General features: G+C 45.7%; 2 protein-coding genes across 5 annotated transcripts in view; one reads left to right on the forward strand and one right to left on the reverse strand.

The window, feature by feature from the left end:
• The first annotated feature begins 2,229 nt into the window (after nt 1–2,229).
• INA (internexin neuronal intermediate filament protein alpha) lies at nt 2,230–8,675 on the forward strand. The gene is made up of 3 exons (XM_058840749.1): nt 2,230–3,193; nt 6,576–6,700; nt 7,252–8,675. The coding sequence occupies exons 1-3, from the start codon at nt 2,261–2,263 to the stop codon at nt 7,523–7,525; spliced, it is 1,332 nt and encodes a 443-aa protein (XP_058696732.1). The 5' UTR covers nt 2,230–2,260; the 3' UTR covers nt 7,526–8,675.
• The window catches only part of PCGF6 (polycomb group ring finger 6), a 41,112-nt gene continuing 18,825 nt past the window's right edge, over nt 4,527–26,813 (reverse strand). Inside the window, exons 9-11 of one of the 4 annotated variants that reach the window (XR_009277816.1) lie at nt 22,675–22,761; nt 17,226–17,457; nt 4,527–5,181 (exon numbers count right to left, since the gene is read on the reverse strand). Coding sequence is in view for 1 of the 4 variants with exons in the window: in XM_058840750.1 (XP_058696733.1) it covers nt 17,407–17,457; nt 22,675–22,761 (138 nt within the window). In the remaining 3 variants the exon portion in view is untranslated. Of the gene's footprint in view, nt 5,182–8,823; nt 9,246–15,192; nt 17,458–22,674; nt 22,762–26,813 lie in introns of those variants that run through there. The other 3 variants (XR_009277815.1, XM_058840750.1, XR_009277817.1) reach the window with 3 other exon arrangements.

Genomic DNA, 26,813 nt, shown 5'->3' on the forward strand with positions numbered 1-26,813 from the left:
CTGCTTTCGGTTTGTGCCCATCTCGTATCAGGTCTGACATGCCAGTGTTCAGCTTCTCTTTAACCACAGAGTCACAGCCTTGTTCCGCAGGACAGCAGCGCTCACTGCCATTTAGTGACTCTGACCCCTTGTACTCATTCAGCCACACGGTTCCAGCAGTCACATCAGCAACCAGCAGAGGTCTCAATGTTTCATGCAGCCTCCTTCTGGGTGTGTAGAACGATGTCGGAACACCTTGACCCATTGGGAGGCAAAGGGTCTTTCCCCATGGAAAAGACCAGCACTTCTATTACCATGTAGTTCATCTGCTGGAGGAGACTGACACTCCAAACTCAGCTGTTAGGGTACCGATGTATGGCAGTGCTAAAACAGCACGAGTGAGGAAGCCAGGGTGAGCTGCACTCCACTTTTCCGTGACAAAGAGAACCACAGGGGCCTCTATCATCAGTAATAAGCATCAGAGCAAAGTCATCAAAACAATGTCACACACATAACTAAGCAGAGCTGGAAACTTCTCAGTTCTGTGATCATTTACTCACAGTAATAAACGCCTGACTTAGGATATTGTAATGCAAATTAGGAGATATTGAGGAAATGGTAAAACACGCTTGTGTGAGGAGTATGTGAAATACCTGGGATAAAAAACAGACCAAGGAGAGGATTTCTGCCCTGGCAGTGCGAGCGAGGCAGCACAGGCCAGGGCAAGGAGAGCTGGCAGCCCCTTCTGTGCCAAGGCTCTCTGCCTGGGATGCTCTGCCTTCAAAATGTGAGCTGCTTGGATAATGCAAGTGTGCAGCTCATGCCGCAGGTGCACATCGAGCTACCTGCACTGGATGTATTGCTCAACCACAGCAACAACTCTTTTGGAAGTCACAGCTCTCTCCAAAGCCAGCCCTGGCTTGTTTGTTCTCCCTGCTTATTTGCTGGAACTCCCTCATGGTGTCCTCTGGTCACCCATGAGGACAAACAGGGATAAGTGGAGTGGAGAAGCAGAGCATCAGTGCAGATCTGTGTGGCATAGAGATATACAGCAGGGGACAGAACCCAAATATTTGCTCATTTCACCATGTTTATCACACTTGGATCACAATTGTTTTTCCACCTCACAGCTTTATTTTGTGCTGCTGCTCCCAGAAATCAGTCATTTATAACTGGTCTCTTGGAGGTCCTGCACTGGGGTGCAGGCAGTGCACTTGGGCTGGAGGTGGGGTGTGCATGCATCCCCCTTCCTGTCAGTGATGCAGCCCTGGGTACTCCCAGCAAACCCTAGTGCATGGGAGGGCCCAGCCTGCTTGCATCGACAGTGGAGAAACTAAAGTGTTTCAGTTCCTGGCAAACAACCTGGAGGTAAAATCCTCCCTATGTGTCACCTATGGTACATCTGGACTGACCATTATCAGTCTTTGTCCTGGTCACACTGTCCTCCAAGCATATTCCCAACTCTGCACCCTAACAGCCTCTATCCCCATCCCACTGAGATCCCACACAGCCATAGGCACCCAGGTCCTTATCAGAGAAGAGCGGCTGGAACCACCCCTCCCAGGACACCTTCAGACACAGATGCACAGCACAGTCTCCCTTGAGCACTGGAGGGAACAGCTGGGGATACTCCAGCAAGAGTGATTTGTGTGTATGTGTGTGCGCACCTGTGTGCCTGTCTGTCTTTTGTCTCTCTGGGGCCCTGCCTGACTCACTCCCTCTCCACCTGCCCATTTCTGCCAGCTTCCTTCTGTCTCTTCCTTTCTGCCTCTCCTTGCCAGTGCATCTGTGTATCTCTCTGAACGGCTGCTTGTCCCTTTGTCTCTCTGGCTCCAAGCATGTGGACGTTTGTGTCTTACTGTGAATGCGCCTGATCCTTTTCGCATGCCTGTGCATCCATCTGTCTCTTTGTGTGTGTGTGTAACCTCGCCCATTGCCTGTGTATGTTTGCATGCTCCTTCTGCGTCCGTGTGTCCGTCCATTCCCCTACATCCCTCCGTCCGTCCCGCCCCGTGCCCCTCCCGCGGCCACAGCCCTTCAGCACCGCGGCTCACGGACAGCTCCTGCCATCTCCTGCCGCGACGGCACCGCGCACCGCACCGCACCTCCCCGCACCCCGCACCGCACCCCGCCCCGCACCCCGCACCCCGCACCGCACCCCGCACCCCGCACCGCGCCCCCTCCCCGCCGGGGCGCTCCGCCCCGCGCCCCCTCCGCGCCGCGCCGCGCTCCGCCCCGCGTACATAAACGCCGGCACCGCCGCCGGTCCCGCTCCGCCGCCATGAGCTACAGCACGGAGCCGGCTGCGCTGGCCGCCTCCTACCGCCACCTCTTCGCGGAAGCCCCGCGGCGCCCCGAGATGCCGGTGGGCCGGTGGGCACGCCAGGGAGCGGAGCCGGAGGTGGTGCGGGAGCGCGGCGCGGAGCCGCGGCGGGCGCGGGGCAGCGAGAAGGAGCAGCTGCAGGGCCTCAACGAGCGCTTCGCCGGGTACATTGAACGGGTGCGGATGCTGGAGGAGCGGAACCGGGCGCTGGCGGCGGAGCTGGCGGCGCTGCGGCAGCGCTCGGACGAGCCGCGCCGACTGGGGCAGCTGCTGGGCGGGGAGCTGCGCGCCCTGCGCGCCCGGCTGGAGGAGGCGCACGGGGAGCGGGCGCAGGCGGCGCTGGAGCGGGCGCGCCTGGCCGAGGAGACGCAGCGGCTGCGGGCGCGCTGCGAGGAGGAGGCGCGGAGCCGCGCCGAGGCCGAGCGGGCGCTGCGCTCCCGGCAGCAGGCGGCCGAGGCGGCCTCCCGCGCCAGCGCCGATCTGGAGCGGCGGGCGGCGGCGCTGCAGGAGGAGCTGGCGGCGCTGCGCAGCGCTCACGCCGAGCATCTCGCCGAGCTGGGTGCCGCGCTCCCGGCCGCGGCCCCGCCGCCGGCCCCGCGCCCCGACCTGGCCGCGGCGCTGCGGGAGCTGCGCGCTCAGTACGAGGCGCTGGCGGCCCGCAACCTGCAGGCGGCCGAGGACTGGTACCGCGCCCGCTGCGCCCGCCTGCACGAGAGGGCTGCCCGCAGCCAGGAGGCCGTGCGGGCCAGCCGCCGGGAGGCCGGCGAGTGCCGCCGCCAGCTCCAGGCGCGCCTGGTGGAGATGGAGAGCCTGCGCGGCGCTCACCAGTCCCTGGAGAGGCAGCTGCAGGAGCTGGAGGAGCGGCACAACGCCGAGGCCGCCGGCCTGCAGGTGAGCCGGGCGGCGCCGGGAACCGTCACTGTCCCCTCCCCTGGCACCGGGCAGCGCCGGGCACTGCCGGCACCGAGCATCCTCCTCCCGCGCCATCCGCACCAGTCGGCACCTTCATCCCAGCAGCCGCTCCCTGTAATGTCTAGCACCGGGAATCTCATCCCACGCAAACACCCGGCGCGGTGCCGCACCGCTACCCGCGACCCCGCACTCTCCCTCCCCTGGTCCAGCGCAGCTCTGTTCCCTGCAGCAGCCCCTCCCACAGTTCTGTGCAGCGCTGGACACCCCGGCCCCATGCGGTGTCCCCTCCGCCCCGCATCGCTCAGCACCATTGCCTGCGCTGTCCCGATCGGTGCCTCGCTACACAAAACACCCCCAGCGCCGAGCAGCACCCACCCCTCTTGCCTTGCGCAGCACCCACCCATGCAGGCAGTGTCCCTGCAGCGCTGCACAGCACCAGGCATCCCTGCAGTCTTCCCACCAGCCAGCATTGTGCCTCTCTGCCCTGCACACAGATTCTGCCCTACCACGGCATTGCCTGTCGCCTTCATCCTTTATCCAGAGGCAAAAAACCACAGGGCAGATTTTGGGGAAGCAGGCCAGGACGCCCCCTCCAACACTCTTCCTGCAGGGGACATCCCGGCACACGGCAGCACTGTTTGGGGCATCGATCTGTCCCTGCCCTGTCCCTTAAGGATCAGGTCCAAAATTGCCTACACATCATTGCGGGTAATTCCTCGAAGCTGTCTGCCCAGGCTTGGCCCTTTGCCCTGGGGCCTGGCTCTTGGCACCTGCAACTACAGAAATTGGAGCTCTGCAAAGGTTAAATCTGGACTTGCAGAGAGATCCCAGCATCTTTATGTCTGTGGAAAGACTCATGTAAAGCAGACACTGAGTGCTCCACATCTCTCATTCCATTACCATGTTTTTTGCTACAAGGGAATGTTCATGATTTATAATAAAATGAATCATGAGATTGTTCTATGGCTGTTAAATGAACTGTGATTTCTAAATCAAGCTGTTTCCTTCTAAATACTGAAACAAATGCCTTTAATCATACCTGGAAGCCCTAAGTGATGCCTTGTCATTTCCAAGGCCAAATTTTGCCAGGCACTCTAGAATTCATGAATTACTTCCAAGCTGCTTGCTTGGAATTACTTCCAAGCTTCCTGAATAGCTGAGGTGGTCTTCAACAATTTTTGTGGAAATAGGCAATATATTATCTATAGTGAAAAAATTATACATAGTAATCATAAATACTCTTGATGACCTGTGAAAGAGGGGTTCTGGGAGCAACCTATCAGCTGGGCAAAACAAATTAAGCAACTGGATTAAACAGCACCATAATTGAAATTGCTTTAGTGACAGCATGGCAGTGCTTTCCTATATGACACTCAGGATCTGTTTTATGTGTAGCAATACTTAAAAGTCTTTTGAGCAATGTGCATGTGTAGCAGTTAAGTAATTTCCCTGTCTGCAAACAGTGGAAAAGGTTGGAAGTGTGTCTTAGAGAATATTTCTATTGTCTGAACTTCTAAAAGCCTTCTGCTTAAGCAGGGGCATGTCTTTATAATTGTGGGCTGCCCAGTCAAATCTGAACTGACATGCAAGAGCTTTTTGGTAGGGGACAGGTTTGCAGTGGTGTGAGGAGGGGGTTTTTATTCTACCGGCTGGTAGAGCTGGGGTGTGGAAGAGGCGCAGACCAGGAGCAAGGACAACCAGTTTTGAAAGACCTTTTTATTCATGCAGACAACAGGCAGACGGAAGAGGGCTGGAGGCACTAAGAGTCACAGCAGCAAGAGTGGAGCTGTCCCAGGCTGGAGATCACCTCAAGTCATTCCTTCCTGTCCTGGCTTGGTGCAGCAGCAATCTGTATGCATCGAAGCAGAGGCTTTAATCTGTGCATCAGCAGCCATGCATGTCCTGGGGGCTTTTCAGATGATGCCTCAGTGATGTCGTCAGAGGCACAGCTCCTTGCAGATCTTTTGCTGTGGAAAATGGTCAGGGTAGCACAGGTCAAAGCAGAGACCACAAGCACAACTCCTAAATATCCTGCAAGGCTGGCTGTGCCCAGCTACTCTGACTGTGACATGCTCTATGCTGCATTCAGGATGAGCTGCTACTCTGAGGGGCTCTGCTCAAATGAGGCCCACTGCATCAGGGTCAGCACAGCTCCCTGCTCCTTGGGCAGCTCCACATGCCATGACTGCCTCTGCACTATCCATGAGGAAGGTTAGACAGGAGAGAAAGTTGGGGACATAATAGGAATGGGAAGGGGACAAGATGAGGATGATGTGGCAGAACAAAGATAATTTGCTGGGACTGCAAAATGCAATTGCAAAGGCCTGACTGTAGGAGGGGGTGCAGGAGAGTGGCCATTGCAGGGATCTGTAGGAAAGGATACATCGTGGCTTAAGTGCAAACTGCTGACTCATTCCTGTTCCAAATCACGCTCCTCTGGTGGCACAGTGGGGCAGCTGGCAGCAGGAAACCTGATTGGGAAGAGCCCTATTGGAGAAGGTTTCACTGCTTTCAAGCTACTGCTTAGATACCTAGATGCATGCGAGAAAAATGCAGACTGCTTGTTTTCTGAGAAAAAAAAAAAAAATAGAAGAAAAGATTAGTCTTCTTTGTTAGCAGGAGTTCTGGACTTAGAGTCCTCCACATCACAGGTAGAACTGGTTATAAGGGACAAAAGGCAGGGCAAGGCTGACAGGAAGGATGCTAGAAGGACACTGTTGTCCAGCTGAGCACCCTGGCTCTTGCAGGGCAGTCTCCTGTCTCTGTAACCTCCCCAGATCCCTGCATTCAGAATCCCCCACTCCAGGCTCTGAGGCATTTTCCCAGGAAGGTGACAGACTTCCCTACCTGGAGGGGACCCCTGGAAGCAGCACCTCTCCTTCCACCTCCTGGAAGCATGTCCCAACTCTTCTTAAGCCCTGCAGATGCAGACTGCAGCCTTTCTTCTCTGCTGCTGCAGTGCAGGGTGCTTTCACTTGTCTTGTTGAGATACTGCCCCTACTTTGATGATGTTTAAGCCCAAAACTTCCCTCTGTAGCAGCCTGCCTTCTCCTCTGCAGGACTGGGGGTCCCACCACCATGCACTGTTTGCCCATCTCACAGATCCTGCTGCAGATGGGAAGCTACATAAATCCATCAATGGCTAAAGCCTCCCCACGCTCACAAGCCATGCCTGGTGCTCTGCCTGCTTCCTCATCCCTGCTAGTATGACATTTCATGGTCCCAAGCTCCTAGTGGGATGTGCCTTCATGGAACAATTGCCCATTGAAACTTCCCTATCTCTATAATGGGCAAAGCAGAGTGGGACTGTGGGAGAAGCCCCTGTTCCAAAATACAGGGCTGAACACCCTTGCCTTCGCAGGACACCATTGGACAGCTGGAGGATGACCTGCGAAACACCAAAAATGAGATGGCTCGGCACTTGAGGGAGTACCAAGACCTGCTCAATGTCAAGATGGCCCTTGATATTGAGATAGCTGCCTACAGGTAAGGCTGCTCTATTCCTGTTCTACCTGGACTTTTTCCAAACCCAATCCCCTGACCCCACTAGGCTGGGGTATTTTCAAGGGCCCAGAAAATACTTGGGTACACACTCAAGGAGCACCACAAGCATGTTGTTCATCTCCTTCACCTGGATCTGCCATACTCCTGCCTGGGGAGCAGGCATGGCTCCACGTCCTGCCTTGATCTAGCAGCTGTGAACCACATCCCTCAGCCATCCCAGAAGCAGTATTTTTTAATGGGGACAGGTTGGAAACTCATCTCTCTTGCAAAGTTAAAAGTAGATGCAAAAGACTGTGCTTCAGGTATTTTCCTCATGTTTCTGGAGAGGAAAGAAGGGAAAAAGTTGCTGTCATGTACTCCATATTGCAAGTCCTCCAGAAATGGTTGACCAAAATACAATTTTGAATCAGTTTCATGGTGCAGTGTAACCTGTGGTGATGACTTGGACCTGTCAGCAGGGCACAACTTGCTCTCACGTTTTGCAGATGTTTCACATCCCCATACTAACCTCTTCCCTTGTGATGTGCTTGCAGGAAGCTGCTGGAGGGAGAGGAGACCCTCTTCAACATGGGAAGCGGAGGCCTTCCATCACTCAATTCCCTCCCCAGCCCTACTTACTCCTTCCAGCCAAGGAGCTTTAGTTCCTCTACTCTGTCCTTCAAAGAGGAGGAGCAAGGAGAGGTTATTAAAGTGACCTCTAAAATATCATCCAGCAGGGCTGAGGTGATTGAGGGAACCATAACCTCTGTCAAGAAAAGAGGGAGGTTAAACCTGCATGGAGGAATCCTTGCAAATGCAAAGATGTAACCATCAGGACCCTGTTCACAAGCATTTGAGGGGGAACAGTCTCCACTCGGCCTTGAAATTGCTCCTCTGGGCATAAAGCTGCACTGGGCTCGCAGGAAGCCTCCCTTAAAAACACATAACCTCCCCTGGGGACACCAACCCAGGGATGGCTTCCTTGCAGGTCCTGCCACACAGAGGCCGAGCTTGGCACATTGCTCCCTTTTAAATGGGGTGGGGGCACACAGGACAGGTAGCTAGAGATGCATGTTGGTCATTGTGGTGGTGGCACATGGATGCGCAGCATGCTCCCTCTCCTCCTGCGGCGGGTGGGCGAGGGGCAGCCAGCTGGGAATTCTGCTGAGCCAGCTCTCTGGGGAGGGGAGGGAAACAACTCAACATGTTTACTGTAACTAGTTTCAAGGCTACATACCTTCATCTACTATCCAAATCCATGTACAGCTAAACTTTTCCCCACTCCTCGAATTGTAGCCATCCACTTTTAACCCTAGAAGCACAGAAATAGCCATAACTGGACTGTAACCACACCTGACATCTGATCTCAGCCACGTATAGTTTTGAACTATAAGGAATGTTAATTTTTCTTTGTACTGACCAGTTTTGATTTCTGACAGCACTAGTCAAGCCAGGCACATGGGGTTTATAAGCAGCAGGCACAGGGCAGGAACTGCTACATTTGAGGTGAAGGCACCACCATGCTGGGGTGCAGCACCTCATGTGGTATCAGTCTCCCAAATATGAGGGTCTGAGGGCCCCTTGTTTGGCTGCACAGTCTTCACGTGAAAAACCTGTGCCCAGATTAGCATCATGCCCCAGTCAGCACTGGGAAGCTGAAGGACTCCTGAACACCAGCCTGCAAAGCATCCTTGTCTCCGCTCTAACTGCTCCAATCTGTGCCAAATTTGATATAGGATTTAACAACTATAGGTTTCCTTCAATGCCTTAAATTGCCAGCGATCGCTTTTGCAAGAGCAGGAGACTCCGTGTGTTGTGTGTCAGTGCCCTGGCAGGGTTATCATCATCAGACCTCGCTGCCCTTGCGGTGCTGCCAGAGTAGTTCCTGGAACCAGCAAATTGTTTGCTTGCACTCTTTCCTCTTCTATTGTAAGGCACAAGTTAATAATTAAAAAGAGAAATAGTTGTGTGGATCAAACCAAGCTGTTTTGTCGTCTTTGCTGCTGCGTCATCTTGGGAACACACCCCAGTGTTCGGCCCACGGCTGGTTCAGTGCCCAGAAGTCCCTCTGGGCCCCTGCAAAGAGCTCAGTGTTGGGATGCAGCTGCCAACCCCTCCTGCTGGAGTTGCAAGGTAAGGCTGCACCCACTGATGACAGTGGGGCACGTCTGGGGCTCACCCCAGGTGACTGTCATGGTGGCCCTGCTGTGTAGAAGAGTCCATGGCCAGCTGGCTGAGGGAGCAAGGTCTGCCACAGCCAAGTGCACTCTCATTTGCTCAGAAAATGGACTCTGAGGGTGTGATTTGCATCACACCCCTGACAGTTCAGTCACAAGGTACCCGTCATTTCTGCTCCACGCTGCCTGTGTGCTCAGGGGTCAGAAACAGCCTCGTGCTTTGCCTGCACACCTGAAGATAAAGTGACTTACAAAAGAGCAGATGAAGAGAGGAGGGTGCACCCATTTCCCAATTAAACTCAGCAGTCCCAGGTGCTGTGACCGGCAGTGGCTTATATTTGGAAGATGCACATGTTCTGCTTGAGATGTGCCTGTAGAGGGAAAAAGCACAGTCAGCTTCCTGCTGGTGGCCCTGCCAGAGCACACTGTCCTGTTGCCTTTCCATTCCTGCTTTGTTGCACCACATCATGGCAATCTGCCCCAGAGCCCCAGGGACACAGTGTGACAGTCACAGGCTTCTCCACCAGAGCTGCAGGCCAGCAGCAGCATAGCTACACCTTGATCCTGTCACACTGGTGACCTCAGGGACCATGCCCTGGACAGGCTGCTCACCATAGGGTGAGAGCCCCGAGGAGGGCAGCCCTGCAGGTGGGTGAAACAAGGGGCACTTTCCAGATGCAGGGGAGGGGGCCCAGGGCATGGCTGGAGCAGTGCAGCTCACCAGCAGCCCCCAGCAAAACAGCACAGAGCAACTTGGGGTGCCCAGGCAGAGCCTGGGGGAGCCAGCACCTGCAGAGTTAAGTCCAAGGTATTGGCACATAAAACAAGATCAAGAAATGTCCAAATATCTCCTTGGTCTGCTGTCCAAGGAGACATTTCCAAGGAGTTAGGAAATGCTAACACACAGAATGTATCCCAGTCCATTGGAGGAATAAAGAGCAGATGTGACTGTGCAGCTAATGAAATATATTCTGAATCTCACTCTCCAGTGCTGCTGCTTTCTGTCCCTTGAGCATAAGCAGCCTGACTTGTCCTTTGTTCCCAGCACAATCCTCAGACAAAATTCCTGCTTGCTCAGCCAACTGGATGCTAATAACAAAACTGTGAATTTATTTTGGTGATATCAATGTGAAACGGCTATAGTGGTGGAGCAGGACGGAGGAGCTGCAGGAAGGACAAGAAACTACTTTGGAAAATGGCTGCAGTGTGAGGGCCAGCCCAATTTCCTGCATTTCTGGAGCTCTGCAGCAATTTGGTGCAGTCTCATGGTGTTAAACTCCAGAGGTGACACAGGGGCAACAGGCAGGGAGGCCCATGTCTACTCTCATTTCCTTTATGAGAAGAAAAATGACAGTGAAGAGGGACAGGCCTGGCTGAATATGTTGCCAATGCTGACCTCTGACTACTCCAACCAGGCCTCCTTTTCAATTGCTATCTTCTTCAGAGTGGTTCCTTTTAGCTGCCTGCTTATATGCACCAGAAGGCTTCTACAGTGAAACCGTAAGCTGGAACAGGACAATAAATCCTCATTTGTGCTCCCATCTTTCTTACTGGGTTAAACACCCAGGCTGCCAGAGGGAAGGAGTGAGTCACACTGCAGATGTTGAAAGATTTATACCTCTATAAAACCTCAACCCCTTGGATAAAAGGCAGCTGTGGACACAGACTTCACCATAAGCTCAGGAAGCAGCAGAGTGCAGCTATTTCTCCATGATACCACATTTTCTTCTTCTCTGTGCTGGGGAGAACTTGAGCTTCCATACAACGAGACAAATTCCCACCACTGGGCTGGCTGTTTTTCCCCTGGATGTAGATGCTGGCCCATGCAGTGGTGATGTAGAGCTCTTTGAAAACAGACAAAGTTGCTGCACATGGAGAAGTTTTGCTAATGACGCTTATCTAGATGCTGTAATTCATTAAAAAGTAAGCCAAAGAAAAAGCAGCCAAAGGAAAAAAAAAAAACCACAAACCCTAAACATTTTCCTTTGGCAGGAATGCAAACATCTCCTTTTCCAGACCGAGGAAGAACACTGTCATTCATCAAGAAGGAATCAATAAGCAATTCAGAGCAAAGTCTCTTCCGGAACCTTTGGCTGGATCCAGCTAACTCGCTCTTTCCAGCTCTTGGCACAGACACCTCTTTAAGGAAAAGAGCTTCTTCCTGCAGACAGTGACCCACACAGAGCCCTAAACCAGCAGCCAAACAGATGTTTATGAATGATCAAATGTCCCCATCACTGGGGTTTGACACTTTGAAGCAGAGTATATGTCAAAATAGCACAAGCAATGCCAGCTCATTCATGCAAGACTTCACATGCCTGTGGGAATAAGGATCACTTGGCAAATGCAGCACAACGTGCAAACGGTGTACTGCTTGGGGTGGGGTGGGAGAATTTTCATTAACCCTGGCCTTTTCGAGCACTTCCAGCTGAACCAAAGGTCTGCAGAGCTGGGGCTCAGGGGAAAAGCACTCCTACAGATTGTGCAGGGGTCTTATCCAAAACCCAGCTCAACCAGAGATGAGTTTGCAACTCTGTGACAAACAATTTCATCCTTGTTAAAGCAAACATTGTGCTGGCCAGAACTGACAGAGAGCATAACATAAAGAAGGAACAGTGTCCATGCTAAACATCTCCTTTCTCCAGAAGAGAAATACCCAGAAAATGTCAGAGTGCAATTCCAGAGCCCCAGGTACACATTCATTTGCAGCAAAGCTCTTGATGTGCTGTGTCAGTTCTGAACAAGAGAGGCCCAAAGTCCATTCCTACGACAGCAGGGTCACTCTGCTCCTTTGCCTTTGAATTAAGAGGCAGCTGCTGCCTGCCTAAATGCCAGAGCACAAGGAGAAACAAGTTTTTAGCTCTCCAATGCCCAGAGCAGCCTTGTAAATGCTCTGATAGACATATAGTCCTTCCCTGAGATGATGTGCATGCAGATCCAAGTGTGATCTGTAAGCAAAAGTTGTTTGGAGATGTCATTTGGAAAAGCTGAGATCAGGCTGAAAAACATGGTTTGCACTGAGGCTCAGAACATCATTAAGTTTAAGCAAATTTCAATGGAAATGAAAAAAAAAAAAAAAAGAAAGAAAAAACCCCTAAGCCCCAGATATGACACCTCATTAGGAAATTCCTAGTCTATCAATGAGACCAAAAAGATGTATGAATAAAAATGCCTGAAGCAAGCCAAAATGATTCAGTAAGCCAAAACATTTAGGCTAGATTCTTAAGGAAGCAAGGATTATAAGATCATACTGTGACTCCATGTCCTGTTTACCCCCTACATCCTCCCCTGATCATTTCTTATGCTCATCAGCTTAACTTCAGCCACATTTGAGAGCACTGGAAGTCTCCAAGGTACCAAACCCCTCTCATTTTCACACTGTCTGGTACAGGTGAAACATCCTCATGGATTGAGAAGCTGAGCTTCCCCTACTGGACACCAGAAAATCCATTCAGAGGACAGAGGTTATGGATACCTCAACACCAAGGGCTCCAAAGTAGCTCTCACAGGAACATACAATTTTTCTCAATCTTTGCCAAGTCTCCACCACGTACTTTTCTAACGTTAATGTTTCCTTTGGAAAAAAACAGATATTTTAAACTTTCTTTTCCAAATAGATTATTTTACCACACAGTTAGAAAATGCAAGTTCTCTTTTGCACTTTGGGAAACATTTCTCTTGCAGACCACTGCTGTATTTGACACAACTACACTGTTTTACATTAAATCCAAACCCAGTAAAGACGGTGATACAGCTCCAGCAAGAATTCTGCAGTTGCAGGGCAGCCAATCAATATTGCATTTTGCTTCAGATGCCATTACCATTTTTCTCTCCAAACTAATAAAATTTGACCTGTCCAGTGATTAAATTTGTATCCATGGCAACATTCTGAAACCTCAGTCAATGTAAATATCCTCTGGCCCATTCAACAAGGGTCTCTTAAAGATGACATGGTGAAATTCCATTTGTGGCCACCTTGATTCTCTTTCTGCTGAACTAATTAGTGTTACAGAAGGACCACGAGGTAGAAAAAACAAATAAAAAGCAGAATTGAAGAGAATGCAACACCTCTTCATCTCTCAGTAGGTATTTATGACAGCCTCAAAGGTCCATTTTAGAGAACTTAAATGCTCAGGCTGGCCCTTGGTGCATTCTATTGAGCATATTAAAAGATTCATGGGGATAATGTGACAATCTGTCTTTTAAAGAAAGGCATGCAATACACAAAAACTACTATATCTGTTAATAGTCATTCTCTCAACTGCTGGAATGAATCCCTCCACTCACTTGTATTGACCACAAATTTCATACTAATAATTTCCATACTGAAAAAAAAGGTAAAACCAAAAATGCCAGGGATGTAATTTTCCTAGTGACTGTTAAAAATGTATTAATGCACATAAATGATTAATGATTATCTGAAAATAAATTCAACATGGACTAGTAATAGACAAGCTTGAACGGTTTTTCAATAGAATTCTTAGGTCGTTTCACATCTACAGAGATAAGCTGTAAGAGCTCCCCTGGCTCATGCGTGCCACAGTCTGGTGGCAGTGCAGAGCCAGGCTGGGTGCAATGTTGTGTTCAGGACATAAATGACAGCCATCCCTGGCCACTGCAGGTCCCCTCTGCTTAGAAGGCTCAGCTGTACATTTCAACCGTCTCTTGAACCTTATTTTCTTCTTACACTGAACCTGTACTGACAACAAAGAAAACAGGCAGAATGCAATCAATATGACTCTGCTCATGACTCGATTATAGCTTGATTCTGTATTTATAAGAAATCTGGAAACTAAGGCTCATCATCTGCTCTTGCTGGGAATTAGCAAGTCTGTACAGGAACTCAGAATTATGCTGCATTATAAGCAGTATTTAATAAGGATCTGTGTTAGCCATGATGCCGTTAAGAAGATAATGAGAAAGGAAAACCAGAATTATCTCATCAAGTAAAGAAACAATAGTGTCTGTAAAATAGTGAATGAGTCCAAGCACACCTTCCCTCACCTCCAGAGCACAAGGCTGGCTCATCTCCCATGAGGACAGAGATGCCATCCCATAGACAGCCTGTTGTTACAGATGCTCTTCTATCATCAGGACCAAAAGTGGCTGGAGAGAAGCCAAGGTTAAAAGGAGACCAACAGAAATAAAACAGCAGCAGGAGAGCTGAAAGAAGATTGGCACATTTCAAAGCAAGCAGGCTGATTATGCAGGAAACCACAGCCTCAGCTCAGCCTTGGCAATAGCTAAAGGTCACCCTGCTGCACACGGATGTGCCCCGGGGACCTGCAGCACTGGAAAGAAGGAACACATCAGTGCCTTCAGGTGAAAGAAAGCAGGATGTTCAGCCAGGAAAACTATGCTAAAAATACACTTTCTGAAGGCAGGTGAGGAAGAAATAGAGAGAAGTGGACAAAAGGGAAATAACAGGTCACTAAGCATTCATGTCAAAAATACCACAGGCTACAGACCTTCAATCCTCCTCATTAAGCCACCGACAGGGTGAAGAAGGGAGTGTTCACCTTCTGCATTTTAGCTGGCATGTGATTTGCCCTGCAGGAAAATCCTTTGAAGATAGGCAGGAGGCCCTTTTTTATTTGAAAAGCAGAATTTGACAGTGACATTAGTGCCAGTAGCAGCACAGCCCTCTTGGGGCCATGCAAGTCAAATGCATCCTAGAATGACATTAATTTGAATTAACTATCAGCTTCTATACAGCTGTTAAAACTCTGCACATGAGCCCTTCTGTAGATGTGAAGTTCAAGCCAGGGTTAAGGTGAATTCACAATGTAAAATGTGACTATACTAATTATGATTTTATAGCACAGAGCTATAAATTTGAAAACAAACCCCTGAGTGATAATGGAACAGGAAGGGGCAATACTGAGTATTTGAACCAGATGCCTTGATTCCAGTGGCAGAGAAAGAGTCAGTTCACAGGGACTTGAGAACAACAGCCATAAACATGAAGGACAATAACTGAGGGGTGGATTTCACAAAAAGATGTTCTTGTTGATGAAAAAGGAAGTCCTTTACATAGGATTATTTCTCCTGTATTTCTGTTGAAAAATCATCTTGACTTCTTTACTGAGCCATTTCTCACCAAAATCCTCATTAAAAGGACAGTCCCAGAGATTTCACGTTATTCCAGCTAACAATACCACACTTAGCTCCAGTGGAGATTGATATTGAATTACCCTTCACCATTCAGCCTCTTAATTGAAATTTGTCATTCTAACAACCCCAGAGCACATTCAGCTGTTTCACTATCGTCTACTGTAATTATGAGGCTGACATAGGAAACATGGCATGGAAACACAAGGGCTCAATTTTTTTTAAATTGGCTAAAATAAAGTTTATTTTACTGTTACAATATATAATCTTTTATCAACACAACTCACAAGGTGTTTACAAAATAATCTCATTTTCTGCTGCATTTTAAACACTACTTTTATACAAACTTTAAAGGTAAAATAGGAGTTTGTAGCTAAAAAGGCTTTTTGTTACGTTTTTTAGAAGCATCACAAGAATTACTTCAAACAAAACTTTTTTTTTCTTATGGTGCCAACTTCACAGACAAAACAATGTTTATTGTAAAGACCTGAGGGAGGATTCATGAAAGCTTTCTTTAGACAAAGGATGCCAGTCCTCTTAGGCTGACAGTGAACAAATACATTTGAGCCCTTGCAGCCAGGAGGGCAAATGGAATCTGGGGGTACATTGGGAAGAGTGTGATCAGCAGGCCAGGGGAAGTGATCCTACCTCTCTACTCAGCCCTGGTGTGGCCACATCTGAAGTACTGTGTCCAGTTCTGGGGTCCTCCATACAAGAAGGACAAGGAGCTCCTGGAGAGGGTCAAGCAGAGGCCACAAGGGGTTGCTCTGCTCCTTAGGGACACTTCAATGTCCCTCGATGCTCCTGGCAATGTCCCCTCCATGCCTCCAAGCCAAGGGCTTCCTTGTCTGGATGGAACTTGGGGCTGCTGCTCAGGTGTCCCCAAGCTCCAGAACCCCTGCACAGCTCAGTCAAACCCTCACCCCTGGACTGAGCTGCTGCCTCACCAGCTGACTGAAAGAAGGAGGACTGGACGAAGGAAGAACTTCTTTACACTGAGAGTGGCAGAGCACTGAACAGGCTGCTCAGGGAAGGTGTGGAGTCTCTCTCTCTGGAGACATTCCAAACTCACCTGGACACATTCCTGTGTTACCTGCTCTGGGTCACCCTGCCTTGGCAGGGAGGTTGGACTGCATGATCTCCAGAGGCCCATCCAACACTAAGAATTCTATGCTTCTGTAACTTAGGTGATCTGAAATGCCTTACAAAGGAATCTCCCTTTTCTCTGCACTGACTGTAGGGAAGGGAAAGAGCCTGGTGCCTAATGGAAACTTTCATGAATCCCCACACTGACAACCCAGTATGCAGCAAGACCATAACACACAGAGCTCTCTGATCCTTAATGCTGCACAAGACGACATGGAAATCCTAAACAGAAGAAAATTTGAAGTGTTACAGCTGTCACAAACCTAGTATTTTAACATGTTAAAATTAAAGTCACCTAATGTCCTCTGTGAATCTGGTAGCAACAGGCAGGTATTACATTACTTAACCCAGGTCTCCACTACAGTGCACTGAAACACATTAGAAAGAGTGGAAAAAGTGACCATTTTCACAGCTGCTGGAGAGGTATGTGCTAAAGTGAATGGATTTATGGTCCTGACAGTCAAGTCAGTTAATGGATTTTACATGATAGCAGAATCAGGTTGACAGTGATTAATTTATGTACAGCAAGCAGGTAGAAAGAGGTGCTACGTTTTTTTTTTCATGCATAGTTTAACCAGCTTACAGCTAGCTCATCTCCATTCAGACTAGAGATGCATGATCCACCATTTGGTATAAGCCAAACTACCAGCAAATATATTTCCAGTGCAAACAAAATTGTCTTTCTTCAAGAAAAACAATGAAGTTAATGCTACTTCTCAAAAAACAATGCTTATGCTGCATCATTTTCTACCTATTTTGGTCTGCATTTCTGAAGTTTCCTTCCTCTCCCCAAATCACATCCAAAGACAGATGATCACAGTATACTTTTCTTTTAGGCAAATGACTGTTTCTTCCCCAAAACAAATTATACTGCTCATTGAAGATCATCCCTGAGAGCACTGTTCTAGCTAGACACTTAGCAAGAGAAATCTCAGAGCTTAGAGAAAAAAAGGCTGTTCACCCTGTGAAATCTTGTGGTTTTAGAAAGTAAAAAAAATTTAGCTACTTTGAGCATCTAATTTCCCTGAGCTGAGTGAAATTTGAAGACAGTAATTTGTAACATGAAGCATAGCAACATCTACAGCTGTACTTACAGAAGCTGCAATTTTTTACAGTGGTAAAGTCAGATGTTACATTACAAGCACACAGCAGTTAGTGGTGGTTCCTTTCACTTGCTTCCTGTCACAGGAAATGCGACGGCTTCTTTGGTGAGAAACAGCAGTGAAGAAGCTCCATGACTTCAGATTCGTTTGCCTTCTGATATTCCAGACACCTTTAAGTTAGTGGAGATACCACCAGACCATAGTGCAGTACAAGTAGACCATCCTAGAGAGAAGAGAAATAAACTGTCTCATCATAGCACTTTCCCTCCTCCATGAGGCATTTCTGTCACCACCTGGTACAACAATTGCTCCATGGCAGGACCCCAGCTACAATCTCACCATTTTATACCATGTCCCTTCCATATGGAGAATGCAAGGTTTGAAGTATCAAGGTAAGTAACTGTATCCTCCTCTCCTCTTTGAGATGGAAAAGGGTGTTAAAAAAAAGGTAAAATCTGGTACTACTTTTATATTAAAGATATAATGCTATCATCATCATACAATAGGCTCTTTTTTAAAAGCTGTGCTGATTTCCACAGGGTGCTGTGGAGCAGAAAAAAATGTAACCCATTAAGTAGTTCTAGAAGGTGCTGCCAAAAGTTGCCCAAGAGTCCAGACTACTACCATATACATTTATTAAGTTGTAAATGCATTGGATTAAAAAACCTCCAAATGACAAACTGTTAGTTTATTAACTCATATTTCTCCTCTTCAAAGATTGTTGACATAATAAAAAATCCCTTTCACCTGTGAAACAGGACACTTTTGACCCATTAGTCTTACTTACGTCACTTAATTCACAGGCAGCTGCTGAAAGGCCTGGCACTTCCACCACAGACCCACTGGGAATCTGACACTGCACTGCAACTATTTATATGGACAGACTTTAAAAGAACTTCTGTTTTGAAGAGAGATCTATGTTATTACCAACTAATGTGTTAGAATTTTTACTGTATTTTGCTTCAGATGTTTTTATCTGTTAATACACAGGATGTAAGATAATGTATTAGTACTAACTAACTTCATCTTCTCACCCTGTTAATAACCAGGATTCCATTGCTAACTCCTGAAAGGACACAGGAGGAGACAGGAGCTTTAACTAACTAGGTGATTAGCATAAATTGGGATAGCAGCATTGCAAGGTAGAACAGGTTCTAAGAGGTTACTCAGGAACCTCTTGGCACATAAAAACCTTGTAATACCTTCCCAAAGGTACTTATTCCTTGTGCCCACTAGCTCCTTCAAAAGAGAAAATAAGACACATTCAAAACTTTAGTTTTGGAGAAAAATTGTGGTCAAAACCACTTTTCCTCTATTTTTCAGTTTCTTAAAGGAAAAAAGTATTTCTAGAAGAAGAAAATGCTGCAATGTATTTTCTTTGATAAATAATTTTAAAATGGTACATAAGGCAGTCGGACATTTAAAGGAAATAGCCCTGTTAAACCCAAGGCCAAACCCACAGCAATTCCTTCTCTACAAAAAGAAGCTGCGAGTTACCCCAGTAACTTCTTACTCTATAATTATTCACTTGTAAAGTATTACACATTTCTATCTATGTTCAGCTGCTTTCTCTAGATACTGTTATTAAAAGAACTCCAAAAAGAGAATGAGTTATCACTGCCCATTACAAACCTCAAGGTTAACTTAGATAGGCACAAAAGAAAAGCAAAGCTCTCCCGTGTCCTTGGACGAATATTTGTGACCCTGACCTAAAAAACTACAAAGGATTCCACCTGTTACACCCAACTATAAACTTTAAAGTTGAACTGACAGCCCAAAACATCAGCACATACAACCCTTTTGATGTTCTAAGAGCAGCAGCAACAAAAAGTGCCCCACTTTCCAAATTCAATAACCCCATAGCAAAGAGTAAAACACTTCCATAGGAAATGTGTGCTAGAAGGTCATAGCAATTAAATCAGAGCACAGCTCTTGCTGCCTAGCTCAGGAGACCAAAAAAACAGCACAATAGCATTGGGTTACAAAAAGGTGAGAGCTACAAAGACACCATTATAATCTGCCAAGCCTCTGTGCCAAGGGCCAAGGACATCAAGGAAGCTACTCCTTTTAGCTTTTCCCATGTGTGAGCTCATTATACCCATCAGTGATGCAGAACTCTGAGAAGGCCCAGTTTTAAACTAGTGAAAATAACCAGCAGCTTGGATCAGGTTGCATTTGTGCAGCAGAAGGGAGGAAGGTAATACAGGGAAGAAGTTATATTCCCATTTAGTTAATAACAAGCTTCCTTTCTCAGCTACTTGATCAAACTCTTAATTACAGGCAGATCTCAACACTTAGTAACAAAACTGAGCCTCTAAAAGACTCTGTGTCTTTGATCACTCCTTGCAGTAAAGCCAAGTTTTACACTGTCAAAAAAAAAAAAAAAAGAGCAAAAAAAAAGCAGCAAAGTTGTTTCTTATTATATAAATTCTGTCAGTGAGTTTTTTATGGTTTTACCCAAAACAGACCTAGAAATCCTACTTTCAGCTAATTAGGAAGATTTAGCCAACCACTCAATTTCAGAAGTGGCAAAATATCTTGACATCTACAAGATTAAACAAGATTTTTTTCCTGATTCTTTTTTAGCCTTCTATCAGTTACTCAGAAATGAATACGTTAATGGCTTACATTCAACCACTAAAATTAGTTGCCTCTGTACTCCAATTAAAACAACCCAAATAGGTTACTATGGGGTCAGTGTCAGGAATATTTATTTTATCATCAGATTGCACTTGGTCTTCACTACACTAGTTGGAAAGGCAGAAATGTATCCAGAAGAACTAAAATCCTGCTAGTTTGCATCTCCAGGAAACTTCCATTTACTCAGGCTCTAAGGGATCATTACACAGTGCTAGTCAGTAGGAATAAATAAATAAATAAATGCAACACCCAAAATCTTCACAAACAAATTTTAAGAATCATTCAGTGTAAGTAAAAGCCATTAAAACCCCCACAGTGATTATGGTTCAGAACTATAAATCACACACAATATATATGAGGCTGTACTGCAAATGCTACCAAAGAATGCATGTTAAAATTAATATATTTTCCAAAGAGAAACTTATCTGCATTTTTATAATCACTTTTCCCTGCAAAAAGAATAACTGCTGACATGAACAAACTTGCAAGAGAAAAATGTGACTTAGAATAGCAGATATTTTTCCCCTTTAACAGTGGCTGTACTCATCTAAATAAAAGAGCTCAATGTTTATTCTTTCAAATGACTTTCTGTTGCAGAAGCAGCTACTGAAGCTGTATTCTTTGCATGAAGGATATACAATGAACCTCAGAAACCTATAAATGACAACAGCAGTTTTGAACAGTGTCTCAGCATCCTGGTGAGAGCTATTAGGGACATTCCAAGCTCCAACACTGATTGGGAAAGGCTGGAAAGTTACAAAGGCACAAGATGCCCTTGGAGTTTAATGTAAAATTCATCAAACATTCCTTTGTACTTGTAGTTTCACTGGCCAGAACAACTGTGCCCCTTATTGAATTTCAGGTTGTGGTGAGAAACAAACAACCCTCACCGTTTTAGACTTGACCTATCCACTGGGATTTTTTTTCATGGGTAATTATCTAAAAATATTTTCCAAGGTTTTTTTAATCCTAGAAATGCATCCTCTGGATTTCTTTAAAAATATTATAATGTTAGACTAAAGAACATGAAAATGTCACAATTATTTCAATATCAAAAAAGAAGCAACACTACTACTGCAACAATTTGGCATCCTTAGAGATCTGCTAACGATATGAAGAGAAATTAAGATGAACCCCGTCTTTCAAATTTCCTGTCAAAAGTGACTGTGAAAGAACAAGACTTCACAATAAGCCAAGCTGTTTCTTTTCTATTTGTTTGTCCAATAGAGAAGCTTTGAGAGAATTAATTGCTAGCATACTGATTTGGTAATAAATGAGATTTGAAACATCACTGGAGAATGCATCCAAAGAGAACTGCTCTCTTCCTGGAGCTGCTGACTGGTACTTTATCACTGAACATCAGCCAGGCAGACCCAGTTCTGACAAGAAATGAAACTGCTGCAGTATTCCTTGAAGTGATTCCCCAAGAGCATTTTTCATACATGAAAAGTTTTGATGCTAAGCTCAAGTCTAAAGCCATACATGTGATATACCCCTGCTGTTTACTGAAGCTTTCAGCAGAGGGCATTTCCATCACTATGTGCTGATCGCTGAATTTACTTGCAATGACTCATAGTGTTAGAAACTTTTAGAAGTTTGTTACCAGTACCCACTTCCTCCCAGTTTCTATCCCCTGCTCCCCAAACTGAATTAGGTTACGTTTTCATTTCTTCTTCATGCTATTATAAAACAGCTAAGACATCAGCTGTGGCATTTATTCCCTGCAACTGTAGAAACTGCATAAACCTCACAGATTTTATTGTCTGCCAACACCAACATGAGCCAAATACCTCTGCCCTGACTCTGGGACCCCTCCTAGTGATTCAAATAAAGCACGAGTGATGCAAAGTCCAAGAGATCTCAAAATCAGCTTTTCACTTCCTGCCCCCAACACAGAAACTTTCCTGTAGCATAAGAGAGCTCAGCAGGAATTTTAAATGCAAATGTTTGTGCATGTGTGTGCACAAACAAGTGAGGAGAGCTGACTTTGCTACTATTTTAATCCTTCTGCTATCTGCAAAGATTGCTTTCCAAGTAAAATACCTAATACTATTTCTTCCCACTATATTAAATATTAACTTTTCAGACTTCCAAGTTCAGATTAAGATACAATTTACCATATATCACAATTTTACATCTCTATCTTACAATGCACTTGGCAGAGTACTTCATTGCTTTTACAGTACTTTTAAAATGGTGTGATCCTTTAAAGATGCTTTGAAAAGATTTGCAAAGAATTTTTAAGAAATGCATTCTTATTTGCAAAGCCAGCAACTCTAAAGACAGCAAGTTATCAACAAGAAATACCTGGCCGTACACTCATGCTGTGACCAGAGCCAATACAATATGCATAAAGCACATTTACTGCATTCATTACCCTCTATCTTTGGTTTGTGTTTTTATAAGCAAGTCTATTCTCCTCACCCAGTCACAAGGATAGCCTTTTTTGGGATTTGTCCTCTGATTTCCTGCAGAGATGCAATTGCCAGAGAGGAAAAACAAAGAATGTTAATTGAAAGAATGGCTGGTACATTTTATCACTGGTAAGGTGGCAACTTGTTTTGGGGGGAAAAAAAAACCTCAAAACAAAACCCAACACAAATCCTTCATATCCAGAGCATCATGAGATGAAGAACATGGTACACTTACAACTCTACTTACAAGATAAAAATGATTTTGCATAAATTGGAGAGATTTTTCTAAATAACTTCTTCAGAAAAACTGGTGCTACCTGAGGGCTTAAGAGAGGTCTTCTGTTTTGAAACAAAAAACCTAGAACAAAGCCCCATCTGCCACCCACCTGTACGGCACTCTCTCCTATGACTTGACGAATTTCCCTCAGTGTCTGGTAGTGCTCCAGCAGGTGATCACCACATATTATATCCACCTGTGAAAAAAAAAGGCATGGTTAAGTTTAACTTGCCTTTGGAATAGCAAAACAGTACCCCAAGCGCTTTCAATTTTATTAGCAGAGCTCAATGCTAGCATGTTAGACACTAAAGCCATCTTTACCTCTGTTGTCCAAATGCATTCAGTATTCACAGTTCTATTGCACTGCCCTAATGCCTTTCATGACCCTGACCTGGGCTCACTGCTCAACAGAGAGGACAGTTTATTGTTTCATTCAGTTTGGTGTGTCCACTGAAACAAGCTATTTAGTAATATCTGTGATGAATTTAACGGGAATTTAGATCATGCATTAAAACCATCACAAACATCTGGTGTCATTCATCAGTTGCAAAAGAGGGAAACTTGTTTGCACCACCACCAAAAAAAAAGAGCCATTCCTACCCTCATTCTTATCTTGAGGGAGAAAACATGTGACTAGTTCCACTTAATACTGTGGAAGAAGTGCCTGAATGGTAACAAGCATCTTGGCACATGCCACTGTCAGCAGTTACATCACACAGTCCTCCTCCAACATGCACTCAGCCAGTATTCCTGGGGTGCAGCTGCAGGGCATACTCAGCAGTTCCATGCGTTGTCCTCGACTGCAGCTGAACTCTGTCAGTGGTGTCTGAAATTCCATGGGAGGCACTTTTGTTTAGTAACTGCCCACAAAACAATAACTTTGTGGAAAACACAAAATTTAATCAGGTATTTTGAATTCCTTATTTTGATTACTATGAAAAATAGGCTTCTCTATAAAGTTATCATGGATTTACTGTACATAATGTAAATTCCAAATTAGAGCAGATAACATCACGCTGTTTTTTTCTCTCAACTGGAGCTTGCTTACACTTTCTTTATGAGCAGTTTCTACATAAGAAAATGAGAGTGCTCTCATTTGTGAATTGACAAGACCCCAAAATTGAAGATCAGAGCATTGACAATGAGCAGTCCCACAGCTTTCTGCAAGGGAGCTGCCTAAGCTCTGCCCCTGCAGCAGTTGGGGAACACACTGCAATATCATGACGTATTGTCTTATATAGCCACTTTCCACCACAGGATGCACTCAGTGCTGCAGCTATTCCACTCCCCCAGATTTATCTTCTTCTGCAGGCTGACCTACTACCTCTCTCTTGTTCTTCGTGGAAAGATTTAGTAAGATTTATGCTGGCAGACCACATTGTCCTGAGACTTGGGAATGCAGGAATTCTACTCCTCAGAGGTTCAAAAAGGACTAATTTACTGTACCACCTGTATTGCATGAGAATGATGCAGAATACTCTCCTCATGTTTGATTCTTAATGTGCAAAAGATGCAAATTGCTCAGCAGTACTTCTGCTTTTAGCTTCCAGGAGGAAGCCAGGAAGCAAAAATTTGTGTGGACATAACAGTAAATACTGATTAGCTATTGAACCATACATACTCATATATTTAGCATCAACATTTGATGTATGTAACACAGCACTTAAAAAATATAAATTTTCTTTTTGGAAAATTGTCTGCATTTCTTTCTGCTATCTTCCATGCATTCTTAACCTCTGCAGTTATTACTGCAGGAAGACAAACATGACTGCTTTGCTTTCCAGAGATATGAGTTTAATTACTTTTGCTTTATAAGCTTACTTCTACACTTTTTATAGCATAAGGCACTGTAAATTCAATCTTGCTCCCAATGAAACATAACGCATAAATGTTTTATATATTCTACAAAAACAGAAAATCTAATCCGTTTGACCAATAAAGGCTGCAGACAGTCACAGCTGCTGACAATCTCTCAAAATTAAAATGCTTTTTTGAAAGTACACTGTTGTATCTGCTGCTCCAGTTTCAAATGGCAGTCATTAAAGAGCCAGTGTCTAATAATAAATTGAGAAGAGTTTTTCACATTTACTGTATTAGAGTTCTCTGAATACCAAATGCTTAATCTCCTAATTCCAGCACCAAAGCCTGAAATTCTGCTTGCTAATTGTTATGCTAGCATTCATTCTTTAAGGACAAGAGAATAAAACATACAGTGAAAAAAAATAGGTCAGTGCAAAAATAATTTGTGAAATGTGTCTCAGAGGAATCCTTGTGTCATACAGGAATGAATATATTCCATTACAAAAGAAGCACCAGCACTGTTAGTACAGGGTTAAATGTTTCCAAAAATCATGTATAACTAGGCCGAAAAAATGCTTGGTATTTGCGATAGTTTAGCAAGCTAGAATGTTTATAGTAACAGGGATCAGTATTTGGAGTCTCTAAGATACCTATAGATAAGATTCATACAAGCTCGGGCTACACTCTAATGCAGCAATATTGATAAGGTTGTTATAGTGATTAGTGTTACAGCTGAAATTGTATAAATATGTGCACTTTGAACAAAGACAGCGGAGCTAGATTTGGGTTGCTAATACCCCTAGTTCCCATGCGCTTCAATAAAGCACCTGCCAATAATCTATTTGTGATAATGTGTGTTTCCAAATGCTAACATTATTGGTGACCCAGATGGGACCCTGTGAGTGCTGCTGAGCGAGTTCGTGACCCGATCACGCTCCAGCCGGCACCGAGGGATTCTCGGGGAGCCCAGCCGGCCGCGACCGTCTCCACCGCTCAATGTCCCTCTGAGAGAGGTAAGGTGCTTTTCGGTCTGCTCTGGTGCCTGCCGATAAGAGGCACTGAAAGCTCTGCACGGTTGGGCTAGAGGAATTCGTGGTACTGCCTAAGCGCCATCCACCAGACAACTGCGAAAGCATTGCAGGTTCAGCATCAGTCGTGTATTGTAGCTGTAATACGGAGAAACTTAAAGGGACTTGGGGTGGCAGTGCTCCCATACCACGTACTTCTCCCTTGGGGTGCTTATTAGCACACTGGAAACAAGGTAATTTTGAGCAAGATTTATTTAAGGTTAAGTTGATTGATTATTGTAATACATAGTGGCCAGAATATATCCTGGAGAGTGGGGAAAAGTGGCCAAAGAATGGCTCTTTGCAATATAACACCATTCTACAGTTGATGTTGTTTTGTAAGTGGGAGGGAAAATGGGATGAAGTTCCATATGTTGATTTGTTTTTCTATTTGCAAGATAAGGCAGACTGAGTGTGGATTGATGGTGGTTAAGACATTTGTGAGTGGTAAGTGTGAGGCTTGTGTAAAAGGGCAGCATTGTTTAGAATGCCTGACATTGAAAGAAAGTTTGTGTTGGGGGAACGATATGGATGTTGATTTACAAGTGGCTCCAAGTGAACCAAAACAATCTGACCCTATTTCTCCTGCCCCTACTTCACCCAATCCTATTTCACCTAACCCTACTTCACCCTTCCCTCTCTACCCTCCTCTCACACCTTCACCTGATCCCTCTCCAGGAGATGATCAAAATTTAACTGTGATACAAGGAAATTGGAGAAATGCGGGTGAGGAAGACAGCAGTAGTGGGGGTGATGATGAATCAGCGACACCGGTATCTCATTGGACTCGGTCAAAGCTTGCCCCAGTCCTGTCTAAAACAGGAAAAGACTTGGGCAGACAAAAGCAGACTGCGATTGCCCCCTTGAGACAAGGAGTAGGAGCGGAGGGGCCGGTGTTTGTAAAGGTACCTTTCTGGTGGATTTGGTAATTTGGAAACAATCAGCTGGAACTTATGGGGAAAATCCTGATAAAGTGGCAAGGGTGGTAAAAATGATCATGAAAACTCAGAATCTGGATTGGGATGATATACAAGCAATATTAGATATTTTAATGGATTCTGAAAGACATGGTGCTAAGAGTAGCCAGGGAAAGAGCAAGAGAGGATATCAGAAATAGGCTGGTGACAGGGACTTTAGATGAGAATTTTCCAACCGAGGACGCAGGGTGGGATCCTCATACATACGAGGGTATGCGGAGGCTGAAGAAATACCAAGAGTGGGTCCAGATAGGGGTTCAGAACGCTGTGCCTATGACTATTAATAGGTCTAAATCATATGAGATAAGACAGGAAAAGAAAGAATCCCCTACTGCATTTTTGGAAAGGCTCAGGGAAGCAGCAAGAAAATATACAGATCTCCAAATAGACACAGAACAAGCGAA

Source organism: Poecile atricapillus, chromosome 6 (genome assembly GCF_030490865.1).
Source record: "Poecile atricapillus isolate bPoeAtr1 chromosome 6, bPoeAtr1.hap1, whole genome shotgun sequence".
In the NCBI taxonomy this organism is placed as follows: domain Eukaryota; kingdom Metazoa; phylum Chordata; class Aves; order Passeriformes; family Paridae; genus Poecile; species Poecile atricapillus.

Excerpts from the sequence above, each read along its gene's own strand:
- INA (XM_058840749.1), top strand. The coding sequence starts at position 2,261 with ATGAGCTACAGCACGGAGCCGGCTGCGCTGGCCGCCTCCTACCGCCAC. Across the intron at positions 3,194-6,575 it reads CCGAGGCCGCCGGCCTGCAG|GACACCATTGGACAGCTGGA; the intron begins GTGAGCCGGGCG and ends TTGCCTTCGCAG. Across the intron at positions 6,701-7,251 it reads ATTGAGATAGCTGCCTACAG|GAAGCTGCTGGAGGGAGAGG; the intron begins GTAAGGCTGCTC and ends ATGTGCTTGCAG.